This window comes from Syngnathus leptorhynchus, chromosome 4, assembly GCF_054491065.1.
Source record: "Syngnathus leptorhynchus isolate UIUO chromosome 4, UIUO_Slep, whole genome shotgun sequence".
In the NCBI taxonomy this organism is placed as follows: Eukaryota; Metazoa; Chordata; class Actinopteri; order Syngnathiformes; family Syngnathidae; genus Syngnathus; species Syngnathus leptorhynchus.
Genome location: NC_141198.1, coordinates 8,880,105 through 8,897,250, shown reverse-complemented (window position 1 = coordinate 8,897,250; position 17,146 = coordinate 8,880,105). Strand labels below are relative to the sequence as shown.

Genomic DNA, 17,146 nt, shown 5'->3' with positions numbered 1-17,146 from the left:
TACTTGTGTGTGCGTGTGTGTTTTGTGGTCCATTTGTATTCATTTTCAATAAATAAATAATTCACAGACATTTTTTTTTGTATCTTTATTCGATGGAAACTCACCATGAAGTAAATGGGTCAACGATTTAAAACAGGCACTGAAATACCAAAAGTCAGATCACATTACAAGCGTAAACAGGCTACAGTATGTAGAATTCTAAATACAAGTACAATTACAAAGAAGAAAAATGACAAAACTTAATTGTGACAAAATAAGATAAAACATCCAACTTGAATATCTGATACAAAAATCATGCTTGTTTCAAGAGCTTCACTTCTTTCTTCCACCTCTCTCCTTCAATGCCAAGTGAATGATGGACCCAGTGGTCATGTTGTAATAAGCCATAGAGTTGGAGTCTTTGATGAATATGCCCTAAAAAAAGTACAGATGTCCATTACCCATACGTGCACATTTATATTTGGGTGAATTTGGATGATGCTTAAATTATCACCAGTGCCCGTTTACAAGTGACTGATCAAAGCTAGCTTTGTTTGGAATTTTTTACTAAATGATTTAGCTTATGCCAAATGTCAAGAGTAAATTTACCTCATATTGTAATTTCTGCTTTCCTGCCGGCATGCCTGTGGCTTCATGGATTTTCATCTTGATAACAGAAACCTGAGAATTTTTTTTTTTTATAAAACATCCATTACGCAAGTTTCAAGAGGATATCTTTTGCACAAAATAAAAAGAACCAAGATTGCACTGATTACCTGGTCAGTGAGTGGAACAGTGAAATTGAGCACTTGGCCACTGAGCTTCCATTCGGTCTTGTCCTGCATGTTGGGGACATGGATTTTAACTGCCACGGGCCCCTTGAGGGAAAACAACAAAAGGAACATGAACAAAAGTCAGAAATTGAGATAAAATTGTAATTATTATTGCAACGTGGTATTGCTGACCTTGTTTCTGCGAATAAATTCATCCTCTGGAATAAGATTGTCCTCGGTCTTCATCTTCTTGCTCATTGGCTCATCGTCGTGAGGCATCGGAGGATGTGATGGCGGTGCAGGAACAATATTTGGAGGTTGTGGTATAGGAGGAGCAGGAACAAATGCTAGATTGCAACGATGAGAAAATTAGTTTAAACAGCGTAACAAGAAGTAATGGAGAGAAATGAAGCTTACCAGCTGGAACCACCATGGGAGGCGGTCTGGGAGCCATCATGTGAGGTCCAGATGGTGGCATGGGAACCACATTGATGCGAGGACCGGGAATCATCGGAGGCATTGAGGTTAAAACTTGTCCTGGACCCAGGCGTACAACAGGAGACACGGGCGGCCTTGGAATTACAGGCATGGCTGACAGAAGAGTGGTGCGGACTGGAGGGCCCACCTGGAAACAAGCACATTAAACTGTGGCTCAAGCAACAACATACCCGACACATCTTTTTGTGGACACAACTGACTGTAGTGGGCGGGCGAGAAATGGCCGAGACAGAAGGGCTTGGTTTGGGCAGAATGGGTGCAGATGATGGCATCGGAGGCATGTGGTGAGTGTCACTGGGTTTGCTTGGACCAATCTTCTCTTTATTGTCATCCTCTCCTACCAGCCCTTTGGCCTTGTGAATCGCTTCAATCTGCTCTTGAAGGGTGATATTAGCTTGAGCTGCTTGCTGGGTGCGCGCCATGCTTCCAGAGTGGCCATCCCAGGTCACCTGAAGAGAGCGGACCCCAAATTAGTTGAGGGAAAAGGTCAAAAGAAACAAATATGAATGCTTTCAAATTCATCAGCATATCTGCGCCTACCTTTTCCTCAGGCTTCTGGATTTCTTCTTCCCCGATTTTCTTACCAATGGCCGTCTCCTCCACACCAAAGATATCAGTACGCCTCTCGGCCAGTTGCTTCAAGCTGCTATCGATGTCCATACCAGGAGCATAAACTTCATCTTCAGTCTGCCTGTCTCTGATGCTGCGGTCCCTTTGCTCCAGCCAGCGGGGATCCAGCAGACCGATGCGCATGTGCTCTGGTATTTTACTGGCTGGGATCTTCTCACCAGTAATAGGCGAGATGAGATACTCATCTGAAACCGCAACTGGTGCTGGAGCTTTGGAAGCTGATGAAACAATGGTATCAGATTGTCACACACTGGAAATGGTGACATACGAGATTAGCGCAATCTAAAAAGAGGTGGTTCTTTACCTTTTGGATCATAGTCTTTACGAATGATAACTTGGTCTGGAGTCGGGGGAAGTGGGGGTGGCATTGGGTTGCTGGGAGGCGCTTTTATGCCTTCATCCTCATCATCAGATCCCTAGAATACAAGGGTGGCAATATTTTTCATGTTCTGTTTAAAATATATAATAAATAATATTTTGCATTTAGCAGTTTTTGGGGCACACCAAACTTCTTTCAGCATTGACTTACCTCATCCATGTCCTGGACCTGTGTGTCTTGATCAGGTTGCGCAGCATGGCCAGCATGCCGCACCTCTCGCTCATCATTCTCATCATCACTTTCGACGTCCATTTCTACCTCCTCACTCTCGCCATACTTCTCATAACGCTCTTGGATTAAGATGCGGGCACCGAGCTCCTCAGGGGTTGTGGGTGGGGGGAAGTGGCCTAGAAATCATGAATAACATTTTTGGATGTGATTCAAAGTTTATCTGTTCATCCTTGAGTCGTCTTTTCAAGCTATGGGGATGTTTTGGATGCATCATTATTCATTAATATGACACTAGTCAGAGGTAACGACACTGTCGGTATTACCTTGCTCGTTGGGCTGGAAATCCACCGTCTCCACCACAACAAAATCATGCCAGTCGATTTGCGCATACGCCACTCGTTCCTTCTCCCTTTCCTCTTCTTCCTTCTTTCTTTCACGCTCCTGGTACTTTGCCCACTCAACGCGGTACCTCACCTGATGGTTTTATAATTCGAAAAGTTTATTTAAACTGACGACAGTCTGTCAAATAAGTCGAGTAACAAAAAAAAAAAAGTTTACCTGGTCCATAACGTCTTTTGGATTCTCAGACTCTTTCTTCAGCTTTACCAGCAGGCCTTTGGGAGGAATTAAAATCTACATGTAACGGAAACAAAGACCAATTAATTCAGCACAAAAACAATAGACAATATAAATACATGTTGGGAAAAGAACACCTTTGTTCACCTTGGTATACTGCTCAACTAATTTGGTGAAGTAGTTGAAGAGACTGTGTTGCGGGCGTAGAAAGTCAAATTGGTAGTTTCTCTGTTCTTTCTGCATGAGCTGAGTCAAGAACTGACGGCCATTGCGAGCAACAAACTGTGCAGTGAGCTTGACAACATCCAAATCGAATGCAGCAATTGATGGAGGATCGGCAATGAACTCAAACTCAGGAGGTGGCTCTTTTGGAATGATAGCTTCCTGGATCACCTGCACCTTTGGACAATCACAATAGAGAAATTAATATTATTGAAATCTTGACTAGGAAAAGTAGTAAAAAAAGCCACAGAGAAACATCAAATGGCCATACTTTCTGAGGAAGTTGCTGGGTCTGCTGCATTGTCTGCAGCATAACCTTTGGCACAGCTGCTGATGGTTCCACAGCTTTACCCTCCTTGAACTCATTGACCTTGTGTCGGTAATAAGCATGGTATGGGTCATTTGGATTGAGGAAATTGAATTTGGGATTGTTGATCTCGTTCTGACGGATTCTTGCTTCAAATTCAGGCCCATTCCTGAAAATGTAAGTATTACGATGAACACTACAATCCAGATGTGAACAACATCAGTACATTTCACTTGTTATTAGAAACCAACCTGGCAACAAAGCTGGCTGTTTTGTCAACAATGTTTCGGACCTCCGGTGGTGGGTAGATAATACCAACAATAGGCTTGGTTGCAGGGGTTTCTTCAGGAGCATCAACCTGTATAGCAGATGTCTAGTTGTAACTAATTGAAATGAACAATGAGATACGATTTGCTTTACATTACAGGAATGGCAATGTATTACGATAAACTCGACGATGCAGGTCACTATTATAGTGCGCAATACATTACGTCCAAGTCTACCCACTGGAGCAGCCAGTGACGGTATGCATTTTTTAATATATATATATATATATATATATATATATATATATATATATATATATATATATATATATATATATATATATATATATATATTACACTTAGTTTAAGATACTGAACATTAATTGCAAAGAATGGAGGATAAAATCGTTAATCCCGCTACTCAGCGAATGAGACACAATACGGGTACCATAAAATGTTACCATACGTAAAGGCAAAACAAATGACTAAATTCTTAATGTTGATGTACTTGGACTAATTATGGACTATATAGTAATGCTTACCGATATTAAAGTACAACCATATTCTTTAAACATTAACTGTAGCTTCGGTCGATTGCTAACGTCGGCTAATACCTTGTTGAGCTCCGGCTGGACAATTTGAACTGGGCCAGGCGGCATGACGAGGACTTTTTATTGACCAAAAAGTCACCTAAGAAACACATTAAGATCGTGCAAATTTTTAAGTACACGTACGATTTCACAGTGTAATCAAGTGAGTCATAACTAAACATTAAAACCAATGTTGTAGTTGAAAACCTACTGCGTGGTCCTCTTGCTAGCTGCAAATCAATGGCGGCGTGTTACTTCCGGGCACTTGCCGTAAAGCATCTTGGAACTTGGAGTCCGCGCTGCCAGGTTGCCACTAGTGAATTCCAGTTCTTTTGGGTGAACTGAATCCTTAGAATCAGTTCACTCAGAAGATTCGTTCAAACGTTATTATATATAATATTGGCTCGGGTAATTCACACATTTCTTTCTATAATATAACACCTACACACTTGATCTGTTGGCAACAGCCTCGCACCTGGTCGTGAACGGGAAGTTAGGTCACTGACGTTCGTGAACGGGAAATTACGTCAGTAACTCGTCATTTTCTTCTTCGTTTTGTTTGACGGCGAGATGACACCAGCTTCAATGGGCATTACCGACACCTACTGGTTGAAGTCCACTCTCGTTCACTGAAATAATTCGTTCTTTTGAACGAATCGTTCACTCACGAGCCAACACTAGTTGCCACGGACACTACAAACTAACAATCAACTCCCATTTCACCGACTGCACTTGAAACAACTTGTGTTTGTTAAAAATGTGTCAGTCTCTTGGTAGCCAGGGCTGTATAGAAAGTCTCCAGAAAGATCTCACCGATATTCAGTGTGCAATTGTGGACGTCTTTTCCGTAACCGGCCCGCTGCATGTTTATTCGTGGAAATTCCCGGATAAACTCGCCTGTAATCTAGATTTGGATCTGGAGCATTACAATTTTGTGAACGGAGAGGATGAATTTAACCAGCACGTCCATATTGTTTTGCTGGAATTAGTAATAGACAGGTAAGTCAATGTTTACAGCACGTTCAGATGTTTTTACAAATGTAACCTACAACACAACATCTTCTTCTTCTCATCAAACAAGACTACTGCTTCTTCTCCAAGCATCTGATGCTTACGTTGATGAACTGAGCAGCAACAAGAAGAATCAACAAACTGATCAGAAAGGCTGCATGTCAATTGGACTTGTTGTTAAAAAATACTGGCGCGACTTACTTCAGTTTGCCAACATGAAGGTTGATGCATTTTTAAACTATCAGAATTGATCCAAATCTCCATGTATTTAATGTATTGTTTTTTTTTGTCTTCCCCAGATGTGCAAGGAAAGCAAGCTAGAAACAGTGATGTCCAGTTGTGATGATGGTTTACCTTCAACGTGTGCACATGACATTTCACGTTCAACAAGCACCGTTTTTTTGCCATATTATGATGATCCCCTCAGTGACACTCACATCCTCCCATATAATCCCAAAATTGACACACACAATGTCGGATGCCAAACAAATGAATCACCCTCTGCTTTCTGTGATGTGTGTCCTCAAGCACAGTCTGCTATCAGAAGAACAGGCAATGTGCTGGCAGAACTGCTTCAGGGTGAGGGATTGCCCTCTTCTTTACTCCCACTATTAGATACTGTGCAGGACACTGTGGGACAAATGGCAGTGGGTGATGTAGCACAGTGGGCCAGTGAGCAGCTCAGAGATATGCGGCGACTGACAAAGCATATACAAGATGTGCGGGATACAGTCGAGCCTCTTAAAATGAAACTAACAGCAGCAGAAGCCGATCGAGACAAAATTAGGGCCGAGATGGAACGTGCACAGAAAGAACTACAGGAAGAAGTAGAAAAACAGAAATCCATAAATCTTCAGTTGGAAATGGCATCACAGAAGGCACAAACAATCATGAAAGAAACTGAACATAGACTTTCAGACGAGTATCGACAACTCAAGAGAGGTGAGTTGGCAACAACTGCTCTAACATGCATGAACCAAATGATCACTTCATCAGCAAGCTCCAAATAAGCTTAATCATGATGCTAATGATTTGAAACAGGAGGGGCAAAATCTAAAACGTGCAGAGCAGCACCCCTTGAGAACAGGATTTGAACGCCACTCATATGAGGGATGCAAAAAAAATTCATTGTGTTTAATGTAGGCAATTTACTTTCTGACAGAATATGAATCCCTGAAGAAGAGTTATTCTGGTCTGACGGAAGAAGTAGCTACACAAAATGATAGGTTGCAAGATCTTGGTAAGAACTATATCTAATCATGTTGTCGATTAAAATTGTATCCTTCTGTGGCAAACTTGCATGTTCTACAGTTGCTTGTGTGGGTTTTTTCAGTTGCATGTATGTCGGGTCAAATGAGGATTGATTTGAAATTGTCCATAGGTGTGAATGTTTTTGGGAATATTTATTTTTGATATTTCGATGGACTGAAGCTCATTCATGACCCCAATGAAATCAATCAGTTTAAAAAAATAGAGGGAAGGACATATATTTTATAGTCCATCCAGTGTGGTCTTATTATTATTATTTTTTTTTTAGAATGTGAAAGGAATGAATCGCTGGATAAACTGAAAACCCTGCACATCAAGGAAGAGACATGTTCTAAACTTCAAGAGAGGATCGAGCAGTTTGAAAGTCAGCTCTGCGAGGCTCATCTACTTCTCGAAAAAGAGGAGGCCAAATATCACAGTGCATGTCTTCACCAGGAGGTACGGCGGGCAGTCTCACGTAGCACTTTGGTTTGGTTTCCAGGACTTCAGAACAACGATAACTCAAATCGTTTTTTTCGTGCCGCTCCCATTCTGTGAACAGTCAATGGAAAAAAAGCAAAAGTCTTTGCTACAGAGAGTGGAGGCTCTCGATGAAGAGTGTGAGGAGTTGCAGAAACAGTTGGGAGAGCGAGAGGAAAGAGAGCTTAACCTCCACAATCAGTTGCAGCAGGTTTCACAGCAGAATGAAAATCTGCGAGCACAGCTCACGTCACAACAGGTATTTGAATGATTCTCAACCCGTTCGTTCCTTCCTTTCACCTATTTGTGCCACAGATTTTTCAGTACGACCACTATTTGGTATTAATTTCCTAACAGGACCATTGTACACAGCTACAGAGTGAGAAGCAGACACTACAGATACAAATAGAGCATTTCCAGGGCAGTGTGGCTGAGCTCAAGGAAAGTGTCAAATCGTTCAAAGAGAAGGAGAGGTTGTTGGTGGCTTTCCCAGAACTCAACCCCCTGGCGCATGCCCAACCAAAGAGTACACACTTTTGTCATTATTACATCTGCATATGCAGGATTGGAAAATGTGTTAATTATGAATATTCCTTTTAGTATTTTTTTGATTCTTGGAATCTTTTCAAGGTACGGGCAATGTGCTATTGGATATGGAGCAGCAGTTGGAGGCAAACTACATTCGCATTGGTGTGCTGGAGAAGGAGAACGCAACCCTTCATGGTAGTCTTGTGAAGTTAAGGAAGGTAACCCAGCATAATGCTGTCAAAGTAGGACTAATACACGAAAGAAAGAATGGCAAAGAGTGCAGATATCCACCAAGAATGAACCACCATATTTAGATTGCACTTTTACTCTTAAATGTGTATAATTAATTACGATTTCAATAACATGAATAAACTGAGAAATATTAACTACTAGGACTGAACAATAAAACTAAACCAGCATTGAGATGTTATAGAATGCAATTTTCAAATCAACTATCACAGCCTCCCCCCTCTCTCTCTCTCTCTCTCTCTCTCTCTCTCTCTCTCTCTCTCTCTCTCTCTCTCTCTCTCTCTCTCTCTCTCTCTCTCTCTCTCTCTCTCTCTCTCTCTCTCTCTCTCCCTCTCCCTCTCCCTCATGCACACACTTCGTACACAGTAAGCACATCACACCGAGTACGCTGTCTACCTTCACACTCAAAGAATGTGGCATTCATGATAAATCAGAGTTATAATATTTTTCAAAATCACGTTAACTCAAGTGATGACTATCCAAGAGCTGCTACTTTCCTCCGCTTTGTCCAGATAACACTGGGATCACTCGTTTCTGGTTATCCTTGGTCCGTTCACATGCAATTAGAATGTTCATGTCTGCGTTGGTGCCATGCCTTGTTGATGCTAATGGAAATCCGGTGTTCTAATGCCAGTTTGTTGTAATCCGCAGAGCACACCTAATCAACAGGAAAGCTCACCTCTGCAAATCAATAGCTCCTCTCCAGCCAGCCCACCAGTCGAACATATGGGCTACCTGACACAGATGCAGAGGAGTCCATTGTGAGTATAACTCATCCCAGCAATGTTTATAAATGATCAATCATATATTTTTCGGTTTCTAACATTGCTTTATTTCTTTGTTCCAGCAGCAGGCAGAACTACAGGGCACCGTGGTTGGGTAACAGTGACAGAGGCGACAGACGCGGTTGCATGTCATCGAGGGCAGCAGATTGTTTGTCACCCTTATCATCCCCCAGCATTTTTATTCAAGCCCTTCACCCCAACATCAGTTCCACTGCTGCTATAACTCAGAGACGAAACACACCCAAAAGCTCAGCCTTAACTCAAAACAGAAGCTTAAAACAGAGGAAAAAATGAATCGTTGACTTTGGTTTGTATCAAGCGCTCCAGTCATTTTTCAACATTTTGTGAATATTTGCCTGTAAAATATTATTGGGATTGTATGGATGATTAGGACTGGTTGCTGGAGAGATGCTCTCAAATGCAAGAACCCATGAGCATCTGATTGTCATCACTTCTGTTGTGAATGTCAAATTGAATTGTAAAAGTGTATATATTTTAAAAAAAACGTATTTTATAACATGTAAATATAGTTGAACATCCATGCACTGGCATTTTAAAGTCAGTTGGACAAGTGGTACGGAACAGAGTGAACATGAATAATTACTCACGTGTTTTCACAGAGCTGAGCCTATAAATAACCGAACAACAGAGAAAAAAAAACTATAAAGGATATCCAATAATATCTCCAACATATCAGGAGTGTGTGGCTTGTATGCCACTCAATGTGCTCCAGATGTGCTTTGTTGTTTAATTATGGCACTGATTTTAAAAAGACAAATGAATTTCCATGGCAACGAAAGTACTCAGAGGTTTCATACTGTGTAGAATACACAGTTGCTCTCTTTTACTGTCAAGTTATTTTGGTCATTTATTTAAGTAACCAGTGACAGAGATAAAAAATCTCTCATTTATTGCATATTGTGAGTCAAGTAGATTTTCTATCAAGGGGTCACATCCCCTCAGACTAAGAGTGCTTAAAATGTTTATTAGCATTTTTAAACACCTGATTAATATGACGGGAAGTCTATCGTTGCAACACAAGTAGACCACGTATTGTTCCAATTACCTAAAGGACAGCTCATGACCTTTGAGTTAATCCCTGACATTGTCACAGCTATATAGTTGTGTCATCAGGCGTGTAATTCAAAGTCTTAAGCTTTTTCACTTGATGCCAAAGGTCTGTGATTGAATCACAGTAATGAAGTCATTCAGACATTTGAATGAAAAGTGAGTCTTGAAATGTCAGTAGGAAAATCTCATAAATAACACCGAATTTAAGTCAAGGATCATTAATACAGTGGAAATTGTTGCAGCAAGTTGCTATATAGAAAAATATTCTTGTTCGATTCTGTGTGTACCTGTGTGTGTAGTTTTTGTTGTAATAATGTAAAAATTGACATGTCCCTGATATGTGTAAAGATAAATCATAAGACCTGAATCGAATATATCAGAAACGGTACAAAATGTAGATTTGTCCAAATACTGCTTCAAAACATTTATTTTCTATACAGTACGTAACACAACACTTTCATATAGACAGAACCAAGAAATTGAGACTGTGACATGCAGGAAAATCATAATAGTAGTTAGGAAAATAGGAAAATAATATCTGTGCACCCCAAGTCCCCCCTCACAAAAAAAAAATTAATAATAAATAAATAGTATAGTTCCTTTATAAATAGTGTGCAAAATCTTTCAAATTCTCTGGGTCCTCACAATTTTTTCTAATGCTTCACCTTTTACATTCTGTTCCGGGTCTGCATTTGGTTTTACACATTGTAATAATAAATTACAATGTGTATGATGTGGTATGCAATCTTATTTGAGAATAGAAAGAACTTTATACCTTTATATCTTTATTAACCACTTCATAAATCCATCATCTTGATTGACATGCGTAAGGCCATTGGTTTCCTATGCAGACATGAAATGAAAATAAACATATTAACATTAGATACTTGTCAGTCTGCACAAGTGCAGACTGTGGGAATGTACAGATAGCCAACAGCATATTAGGCGATATGTTATCTTCTGCAAGGTCAGACTGGTGACACCCCCAAATCTGGGAATAAGCAGGCCTTGCACAGATGAAACGCATTTAAAGATAACCAGAGTCTGGGGAAAAAAAAAATCCTGAAAGATTTTAACTTTGTGCTAAAATGTCTTGACTATAAGCTTTGACATCTATGTTTATGCTCTCGTGACATAGGAAAGGATTGCTGCTCAACAGTGCATGAAGGGAAAAACTAATTGTGACACAAGAGAGAACGGGGTCATGAGATTCAGGAGATTAGATGAAGGAATGAACTCTTTCAGTTTAAAGCGTGTGTTCATGTTTCCCATGCATAAAAAAAAATCACTGTCGCAGATACACAAAACTTAAAAAAAAAACAACCACACACAATTGTTGAAAATAAATAAGAACATAATGCAGTGTAAGAAATGAAAAAGTGAGAATCAATTACATTCAGGACAGGGCAGTTGAGCTGTACCATAATGAGAAGTGTGCTAAGAGATCCACATTCTCTTAAGTCTGTGACAGTGGAGGCTTGCGAAGAGGTTATGAAAAACAATAATTTAGAACAATCATTTCTCCGATGGACTACAGAAAAAAATACAACGCATAATGGAACGTCTGATTATGTTAACTAGGTGTCTTGACATTTTTGGTTTGCTGTTAAAGTTAAAGGTCCATTCGAAAATAACAAAGAAAAGCCTTTATCTAAACAAAGCCTGTCACAAGGGGGAAAAAAAAGCACCGTACAGTATATAACTTTCAGCCTCTTGTGATTTTCCATATATTTGATGAGCTATATTTGACTAAAAATGGTCTCAACTTTGTATTTGAGTATGACAAGAAATACAAATATGCTTCAGAACAAGACAGAGGATGCATATCTTACCCTTTGGTGTGCTTATACTTGCAGAGTGATGCTTACAAAAAGCAAACAAGCCAGTCTGCGATGTAAAAAGCAACGATGAGGATAAAGAAGATATCAGAAACCAGGCAGGTAGGTGTAATCATTAAATTCGGTCACACATCATCTTCTTCCAGCAAACTCCTCAGTTGTCAACGTCGGGTTAACGCATGGCGCTGAGGCATCCGCTTGCTCGGGCTGGATAGACTCCACGGTTTCTACCAGGCTACCGCTGGGGAGCACAACATAGCGGGCAGCCATGTCTTTGGGCTGCAGCTCTCTCATTCCCTCTTTACTGTGCCAAATTCCATAGCCAAAATACACGAGGAGACCTACAGAGACACAGCATGAACATTTCAAATCAGAGGAGGAGGTAAAAAAAAAAAATGGAGGAAGTGGTGGATAACTGTACATAAAAATGGTGTTGAGTTGAGTGTTGGCCAAATTGAAATAATAGTTAAATTTTTGACAAAATATGGGTCTTATTGTCAATGGGAAAAAGTGTTTTTTTGAGGGGGGTTAAAAAAAATAACATTATAAACATATAAAAACAACAAGTCGCTTATTGTCAATTGGAAAAAAAATGGAGGGGTGTCATTTAGATCAGGAATCTTTTTGAAGTAAGTTTCAATTTTTTAAACTTTGCTGTAACCACTTTGGAAATCACTTGCAACTATATTAGGGACAAGCGGCGGATAAAACTAGTGCACGCTGTGAAAATTAGCAAGTGTATTCTAACAAATCCCTGAGAATTGTGCTTACCAGAATACTGACAAGTTCAGAAAATTTGGGGCACCATGAATCTGTTAACATCATGAAAGTTTGAAGATCTGTTAAACGTGAATGGTGAAACACCTGGGGATAGTTTTAGTTAGTGTCGTAGTTCAGTGTATGTGAAATAGGGCTGTATCTGGCTGACAAGAAAATAGAATATTTTATGACAAAAAAAAATTGAAGCATTATTTAGAATGCCACTTCGAATTCTGACCTGAAGACTACTGAAAAAAATTAATAAAAATAGGATCCTCTTACCTACAGCAATCCAGATAGTGAACCTAATCCAGGTTAGGGGGCTGAGCTTCATCATAAGGAATACATTAATGAGAATACTGACGCCTGGAGTAAGTGGAACCAGAGGTACCTACAAAAAAAAAAAACAACAACACACACACACGCGCGCAACTTAACGAAGACATATATTGCTTTTGAAAAATAAAGCTAACATTTACCGGTAACTGAGGGTGCTTTTTAAGAGTAAAGTTAAAAAATGCATTTATATTCTGTTACTATGACAGTCACATGTTATGAAAGAAGAGAGACCACTTGAAGAAAAAAAACCCCACTGCTTAAATTTGTTGATTAGTGAGCAAGGGACTGCTATGACAAAAAACTGCAAAGCCTAAGCTGTCAAAAGCTAAAGTCCGCATGTCTGTCTAAATGATATCTGACACGATAAAGAAAAAAAGGAAGCGCACAGTGACATTTTGAGATACCCAGGATTGACAAAGTACAAACAGCATGGAGGTGATCAATGATTGTGTTTGATGACTCAAAGCGCTTACCTGGAATGTTTTGGTGTTTGCTTGTGGCTCATGAAGCCATATGATTGCCAGGCAGAGAACATAAGCGAGACTAAAAATCACCAGCAGGATGATGTAGCTCCATCTTGGAAGTTGCAGCTCCGTGACGCCAAATACAAGTACGCCACAAAAGGACACTGAGGTCACCAACAAACCCAGTACACAGATGGCCACCACCTCCCCTGGCTCGCAGTTCCCCAGCAGCCGGCCCAGGTATGGTTCCCAATAGGCCTTCAGCTGCCCCACACCCCTACGCTCTCTCGTCTTCTGCCTCTCCACCAACTGGAGCTTGTCAGAGAAGGACTCATACTGTTTCAGCTCCCCACTGTCCTCTGATATGTTCTGGCATTCTGAGGGGGCAGGGGAAGGTTCAGCGGTTAGAGTTGGAGATGCGGATGAAGTTTCTTTGGAGCGTTTTTTCTCGGGCTGGAAGCGGAGGACGATAACGCTGGCTGCTACAAAGGTGTAGGCTAGGAGGGTTCCAATAGATAAGAACTGAACCAAAGCCTCCAGATCGAAGATGAGAGCCAGGATGGCCATGAGGACACCAAAAACCAGAATAGCATTGACGGGGACTTTAGTGACAGGATTGACACGTGCAAAAAATTTAAAGAACAACCCATCTTCTGCCATGGCGTACACAATCCGAGGGAGGGAGAAAAGATTACAGAGCAGCACGGTGTTCATGGCTGGAGGAAAGAAGAGAGACCCATTAGTAAAGCATTACGAAATAACACAGTGGAACCTCCAAAGTAGAATGGCTTGACTGATGTAAAAAGTGATACGTCTCCATCCTGGCTTCTTAGTTATATGTGGCTAAACTCAACATTATGTATGTGGCGAACAAGCATCACATTCTCTGCAAGTTTGCCAGTGCTAAGTAGAGTTCTTTTTACATATTGTTGAAGTGTTGCTTTTAAAAAAAAAAAAAAAAAAATCCTCTATAGTTAAACCTTTACGTGCAGCAAAGCAAGCAAAATTGACAGCATGCTAGAACCTTCATAAAAGAATAGTGAGAGCAAAACTGCCTATTGGTGCCTAATAGGGTAATAGCGCTTTGACAATACCAGTTGGATGACTGTGGTTTGGCAAAATCGTATTATAAATTCAAACATATTGGAGGTTGACTCTTTGAGGTTCCACTGTATTCGTGTGCACACTCATCTCTGTTACCTGAGGCACAAGTTTCACACTCACCACAGATGGAACCCACTGCCACAATAATTCCAGCCCAGCTGTAACCTCGGCGGAAAAAAGCATCCGCCAGAGCCGAGTTGGGGTCCAGTGTATGCCAGGGAACCATTAATGTAAGCACCGTGGACACCAGGATGTAGGCCGTTGCTGCCAGTCCGAGTGAAATTGCTGTGGCGATGGGAATAGCCTTTTGTGGATTCTTGGCCTCCTCACTTGAAGAAGCGATCACATCGAAACCTACAAATGCGTAGAAGCATGTGGCCGAGCCTGCCAAAATTCCAGACCATCCAAAAGGTGAAAACCCTCCTTCCTTCTGGCTCCAGTTTGCTGGTTCCGCCAACATAAATCCAAAGATTAGGATAAAAACTATAACACACATACTGAGAGTGGAAAAGATATGATTAAGGTAGGAGGACACTTGAACTCCAAAGGAAATAAAAAGTGAGGCAACCAATAGAATCCCGGCTGCAAGTATGTCAGGGTAGTGGGCAAGGAAGGGCACGTCCCATCGCATTATGTGACTTTCAGTAAAGTTCTGGATGGCGTGGTTAAAAATGGAGTCCAAATAGCCACTCCATGCCCGTGCCACAGCAGCACCACCAATCATATTCTCCAGGATCACATTCCAACCAATCAGAAAAGCCCAGACCTCTCCCACAGAGACATATGTAAACATGTATGCAGATCCTGTTTTGGGAATGCGTGCTCCAAATTCTGCGTAGCAAAAAGCGGCTAACAAAGAGGCAAAACCTGCAAAAACAAAAGACAGAATGACAGCAGGGCCGACTATGTCTTTGGCCACTGTGCCTGTCAGGACGTACAAGCCAGAGCCCACCATGCCGCCCACACCTAACAGAGTCAAGTCCAGGGTGGAGAGGCAACGTTTCAGTGACGTGGCCATCATGTCGTCATCGAGCGTCTTGAGTCGGTTCAGCCTCTGACAAAGACGTACGGCTGGTGTGCAGCCTTGCTGACAAGTAGCCATAGTTACCGAGTTTGTTGGGCCAACGAGGCGGGGAATAAAATCGAGGGAGGAGTCACACTTGATCCATTACAGTCATAAGAAGTTCACCTGGAAGACATAGCACAAGCCCAATCAAAAACATGTTGACTGATTTTGCCCCTTCCCAATCCAGGACACCAAACGCCTGACTGACTTATGTTTTATAAGAGTGTCCAATACGTCAAATTGCCCACTGGGCATCTTTTGCAGCCCGGTCATCCTCGATTGTTTCTTCTTTTTCCCAAATGGGCGTTTGAGTTTTTTCTTACTCAGGGGATGTCGTTAATATTTGTCAACTGTGGCTTTGTAAAGCCCTTTGACATATGTTGTGATTAAGAGCAATGAAAAAAATGATGGAAGAGATAAGAATATCATTTGGTCTGAGGTGTGTTAAGAGTGTATTTGTGATTTCTGATAATACAGTTTGAAATGGATCAGGCCCAATAAGCTTAGAAATCAAACTTCAGAAATTTTCAAGACCAAAAATCTGCATGTGTGGGGAAAGCTGGTTATTCTTTATCTTTTTGAATGTGTGGACTCTGACATGAATGGAGTGTAGCCAATCAGATTAAAATATTTTGGGGTTTTTTTTTTTTGTCTTTTGTGCATGCCCCCATTCAGGTGGATGCCTGGGGTTCACCAACCTTTGTATACCACTGCTTGACTGGCTTGTTGCATAGATTATCCACTCCCTATCCACATGAGATAGTTGTTGTTTCATAGTTGTTGTTGCTTCATCATCATCATCATCATAATAATAATAAAGAATAAGAGTAAGAATAAAAGCGCTCTATTCTTATGTTTTGAGCATCAGAAAGTGAGGGATAGATACAACCTTGCGAGGGGAAAAACCCCTGTTTTTAGTTCATATAATTGGCATACTCGTGTTTAAACAGGCTGACAAAAAGGAGACCGAGAGCAACAGAGAGCCACAAAATGTCATTGCTCTCTCTGCATCGTTATATACAAATAACCCTTCAGTTGAAAACCAACTGAACAAATATTTGGCTTTATTATTATTTTTTTTTTTTGCTGGAGCGGTTAATGGAACGGTTTGCGAAACCAGTTATCACGCTCCGACGTTGAAAGTTAATTGTCAAATTATAAGACTGAAACCTCGTGCAGACAATTTCAATCGCATATTATTGGAGCCTAAATTAAACATGAGTGTGGTGGATACCGATGGCAAAAGGAGGCCACGTCATCTCATTGCATATAATCAGATGCTATAATAAATAGAATATTTCCTCATATATTCTGACCACATGTATTAAGTGCAACTGTTCAACCTGATTCTATACGCATCCGGATAGTGCGGGGAGAAATTGCGCTTCATAATGCATCGAGCGACAACAGTATAATTACGTAATGCTTCACTTTCAAACGCCAGCCAGACATTTGTCATCACCGCGACCAAGATGCTACATCGGCGCACCTATCCATGACTAAGCGTAGAACAAAAACGCTGTTTTGATGGAAAATTAATCATTCACAACAAGATGGAGACGGACGCAAAGCGGATTGCTTATGGTGTATAGCTTACTCTGAGATGAAAATGAGCTGTCCTGCAATTCGTGAGATGCCGCCTACCTTAAAGAGCAGTTTCAAACAAAGTGGGAAGCAATTTAAAACAATAATGATAAAAACCTGTTTACCGTGTACGATTTTCCCATCCGTCCGCAGGTATCAGATTCTGTGGGAGGTTGCAGGAGTGGTGCGCCCGAACGTGGAAGACTGACTACCATCCTGAGGTACGCCT

General features: G+C 41.0%; 3 protein-coding genes across 6 annotated transcripts; 1 reads left to right on the top strand and 2 right to left on the bottom strand.

The window, feature by feature from the left end:
• Positions 1-78: 78 nt before the first annotated feature.
• On the bottom strand, positions 79-4,905 carry sf3a1 (splicing factor 3a, subunit 1). The gene is made up of 16 exons (XM_085910737.1): positions 4,603-4,905; positions 4,416-4,491; positions 3,787-3,893; positions 3,500-3,704; positions 3,154-3,405; positions 2,989-3,063; positions 2,754-2,904; positions 2,410-2,606; positions 2,185-2,296; positions 1,791-2,098; positions 1,451-1,699; positions 1,170-1,377; positions 945-1,099; positions 756-857; positions 589-660; positions 79-414 (listed from the first exon to the last, which is right to left on the bottom strand). Exons 2-16 carry the CDS (start codon positions 4,458-4,460, stop codon positions 313-315), a joined length of 2,340 nt encoding a protein of 779 aa, XP_085766863.1. The 5' UTR covers positions 4,461-4,491; positions 4,603-4,905; the 3' UTR covers positions 79-312.
• A 185-nt stretch (positions 4,906-5,090) lies between these two features.
• Positions 5,091-12,209, top strand: ccdc157 (coiled-coil domain containing 157). 3 transcript variants are annotated; one of them, XM_085910290.1, is made up of 11 exons: positions 5,091-5,390; positions 5,473-5,623; positions 5,702-6,344; positions 6,565-6,642; positions 6,940-7,109; positions 7,213-7,389; positions 7,488-7,656; positions 7,761-7,876; positions 8,559-8,668; positions 8,755-8,999; positions 11,620-12,209. In XM_085910290.1, exons 1-10 carry the CDS (start codon positions 5,149-5,151, stop codon positions 8,984-8,986), a joined length of 2,088 nt encoding a protein of 695 aa, XP_085766416.1. In that variant the 5' UTR covers positions 5,091-5,148; the 3' UTR covers positions 8,987-8,999; positions 11,620-12,209. The 3 variants fall into 3 exon arrangements, with proteins under 3 accessions (XP_085766416.1, XP_085766417.1, XP_085766415.1); XM_085910291.1 differs by lacking the exon at positions 11,620-12,209 and having other exon boundaries at positions 8,758-10,461; XM_085910289.1 differs by lacking the exon at positions 11,620-12,209 and having other exon boundaries at positions 8,755-10,461.
• slc7a4 (solute carrier family 7 member 4) lies at positions 10,181-17,127 on the bottom strand. 2 transcript variants are annotated; one of them, XR_015065891.1, is made up of 7 exons: positions 17,043-17,127; positions 14,388-15,456; positions 13,173-13,879; positions 12,643-12,751; positions 11,733-11,942; positions 11,596-11,650; positions 10,181-10,606 (listed from the first exon to the last, which is right to left on the bottom strand). XR_015065891.1 is itself a non-coding variant. In XM_085910292.1 (5 exons), the coding sequence occupies exons 2-5, from the start codon at positions 15,367-15,369 to the stop codon at positions 11,734-11,736; spliced, it is 2,007 nt and encodes a 668-aa protein (XP_085766418.1). In that variant the 5' UTR covers positions 15,370-15,456; positions 17,043-17,127; the 3' UTR covers positions 10,181-11,733. The 2 variants fall into 2 exon arrangements, 1 of the variants encoding a protein (XP_085766418.1); XM_085910292.1 differs by having other exon boundaries at positions 10,181-11,942.
• Positions 17,128-17,146: the final 19 nt, after the last annotated feature.

What these genes read in the sequence shown, in the direction of transcription:
- slc7a4 (XM_085910292.1), bottom strand. Translation starts at nt 15,369, where the DNA reads ATGGCTACTTGTCAGCAAGGCTGCACACCAGCCGTACGTCTTTGTCAG. An exon ending in GGCAGTGGGTTCCATCTGTG is followed by an intron (nt 13,880 to 14,387) that starts GTGAGTGTGAAA and finishes TCTTTCCTCCAG; the next exon opens with CCATGAACACCGTGCTGCTC. An exon ending in CAAACACCAAAACATTCCAG is followed by an intron (nt 12,752 to 13,172) that starts GTAAGCGCTTTG and finishes TTTTTTTTGTAG; the next exon opens with GTACCTCTGGTTCCACTTAC.
- ccdc157 (XM_085910290.1), top strand. Translation starts at nt 5,149, where the DNA reads ATGTGTCAGTCTCTTGGTAGCCAGGGCTGTATAGAAAGTCTCCAGAAA. An exon ending in TGATAGGTTGCAAGATCTTG is followed by an intron (nt 6,643 to 6,939) that starts GTAAGAACTATA and finishes TTTTTTTTTTAG; the next exon opens with AATGTGAAAGGAATGAATCG. An exon ending in GGCGCATGCCCAACCAAAGA is followed by an intron (nt 7,657 to 7,760) that starts GTACACACTTTT and finishes AATCTTTTCAAG; the next exon opens with GTACGGGCAATGTGCTATTG.
- sf3a1 (XM_085910737.1), bottom strand. Translation starts at nt 4,460, where the DNA reads ATGCCGCCTGGCCCAGTTCAAATTGTCCAGCCGGAGCTCAACAAG. An exon ending in CCCAGCAACTTCCTCAGAAA is followed by an intron (nt 3,406 to 3,499) that starts GTATGGCCATTT and finishes GATTGTCCAAAG; the next exon opens with GTGCAGGTGATCCAGGAAGC. An exon ending in TCCCATGGTGGTTCCAGCTG is followed by an intron (nt 1,100 to 1,169) that starts GTAAGCTTCATT and finishes GTTGCAATCTAG; the next exon opens with CATTTGTTCCTGCTCCTCCT.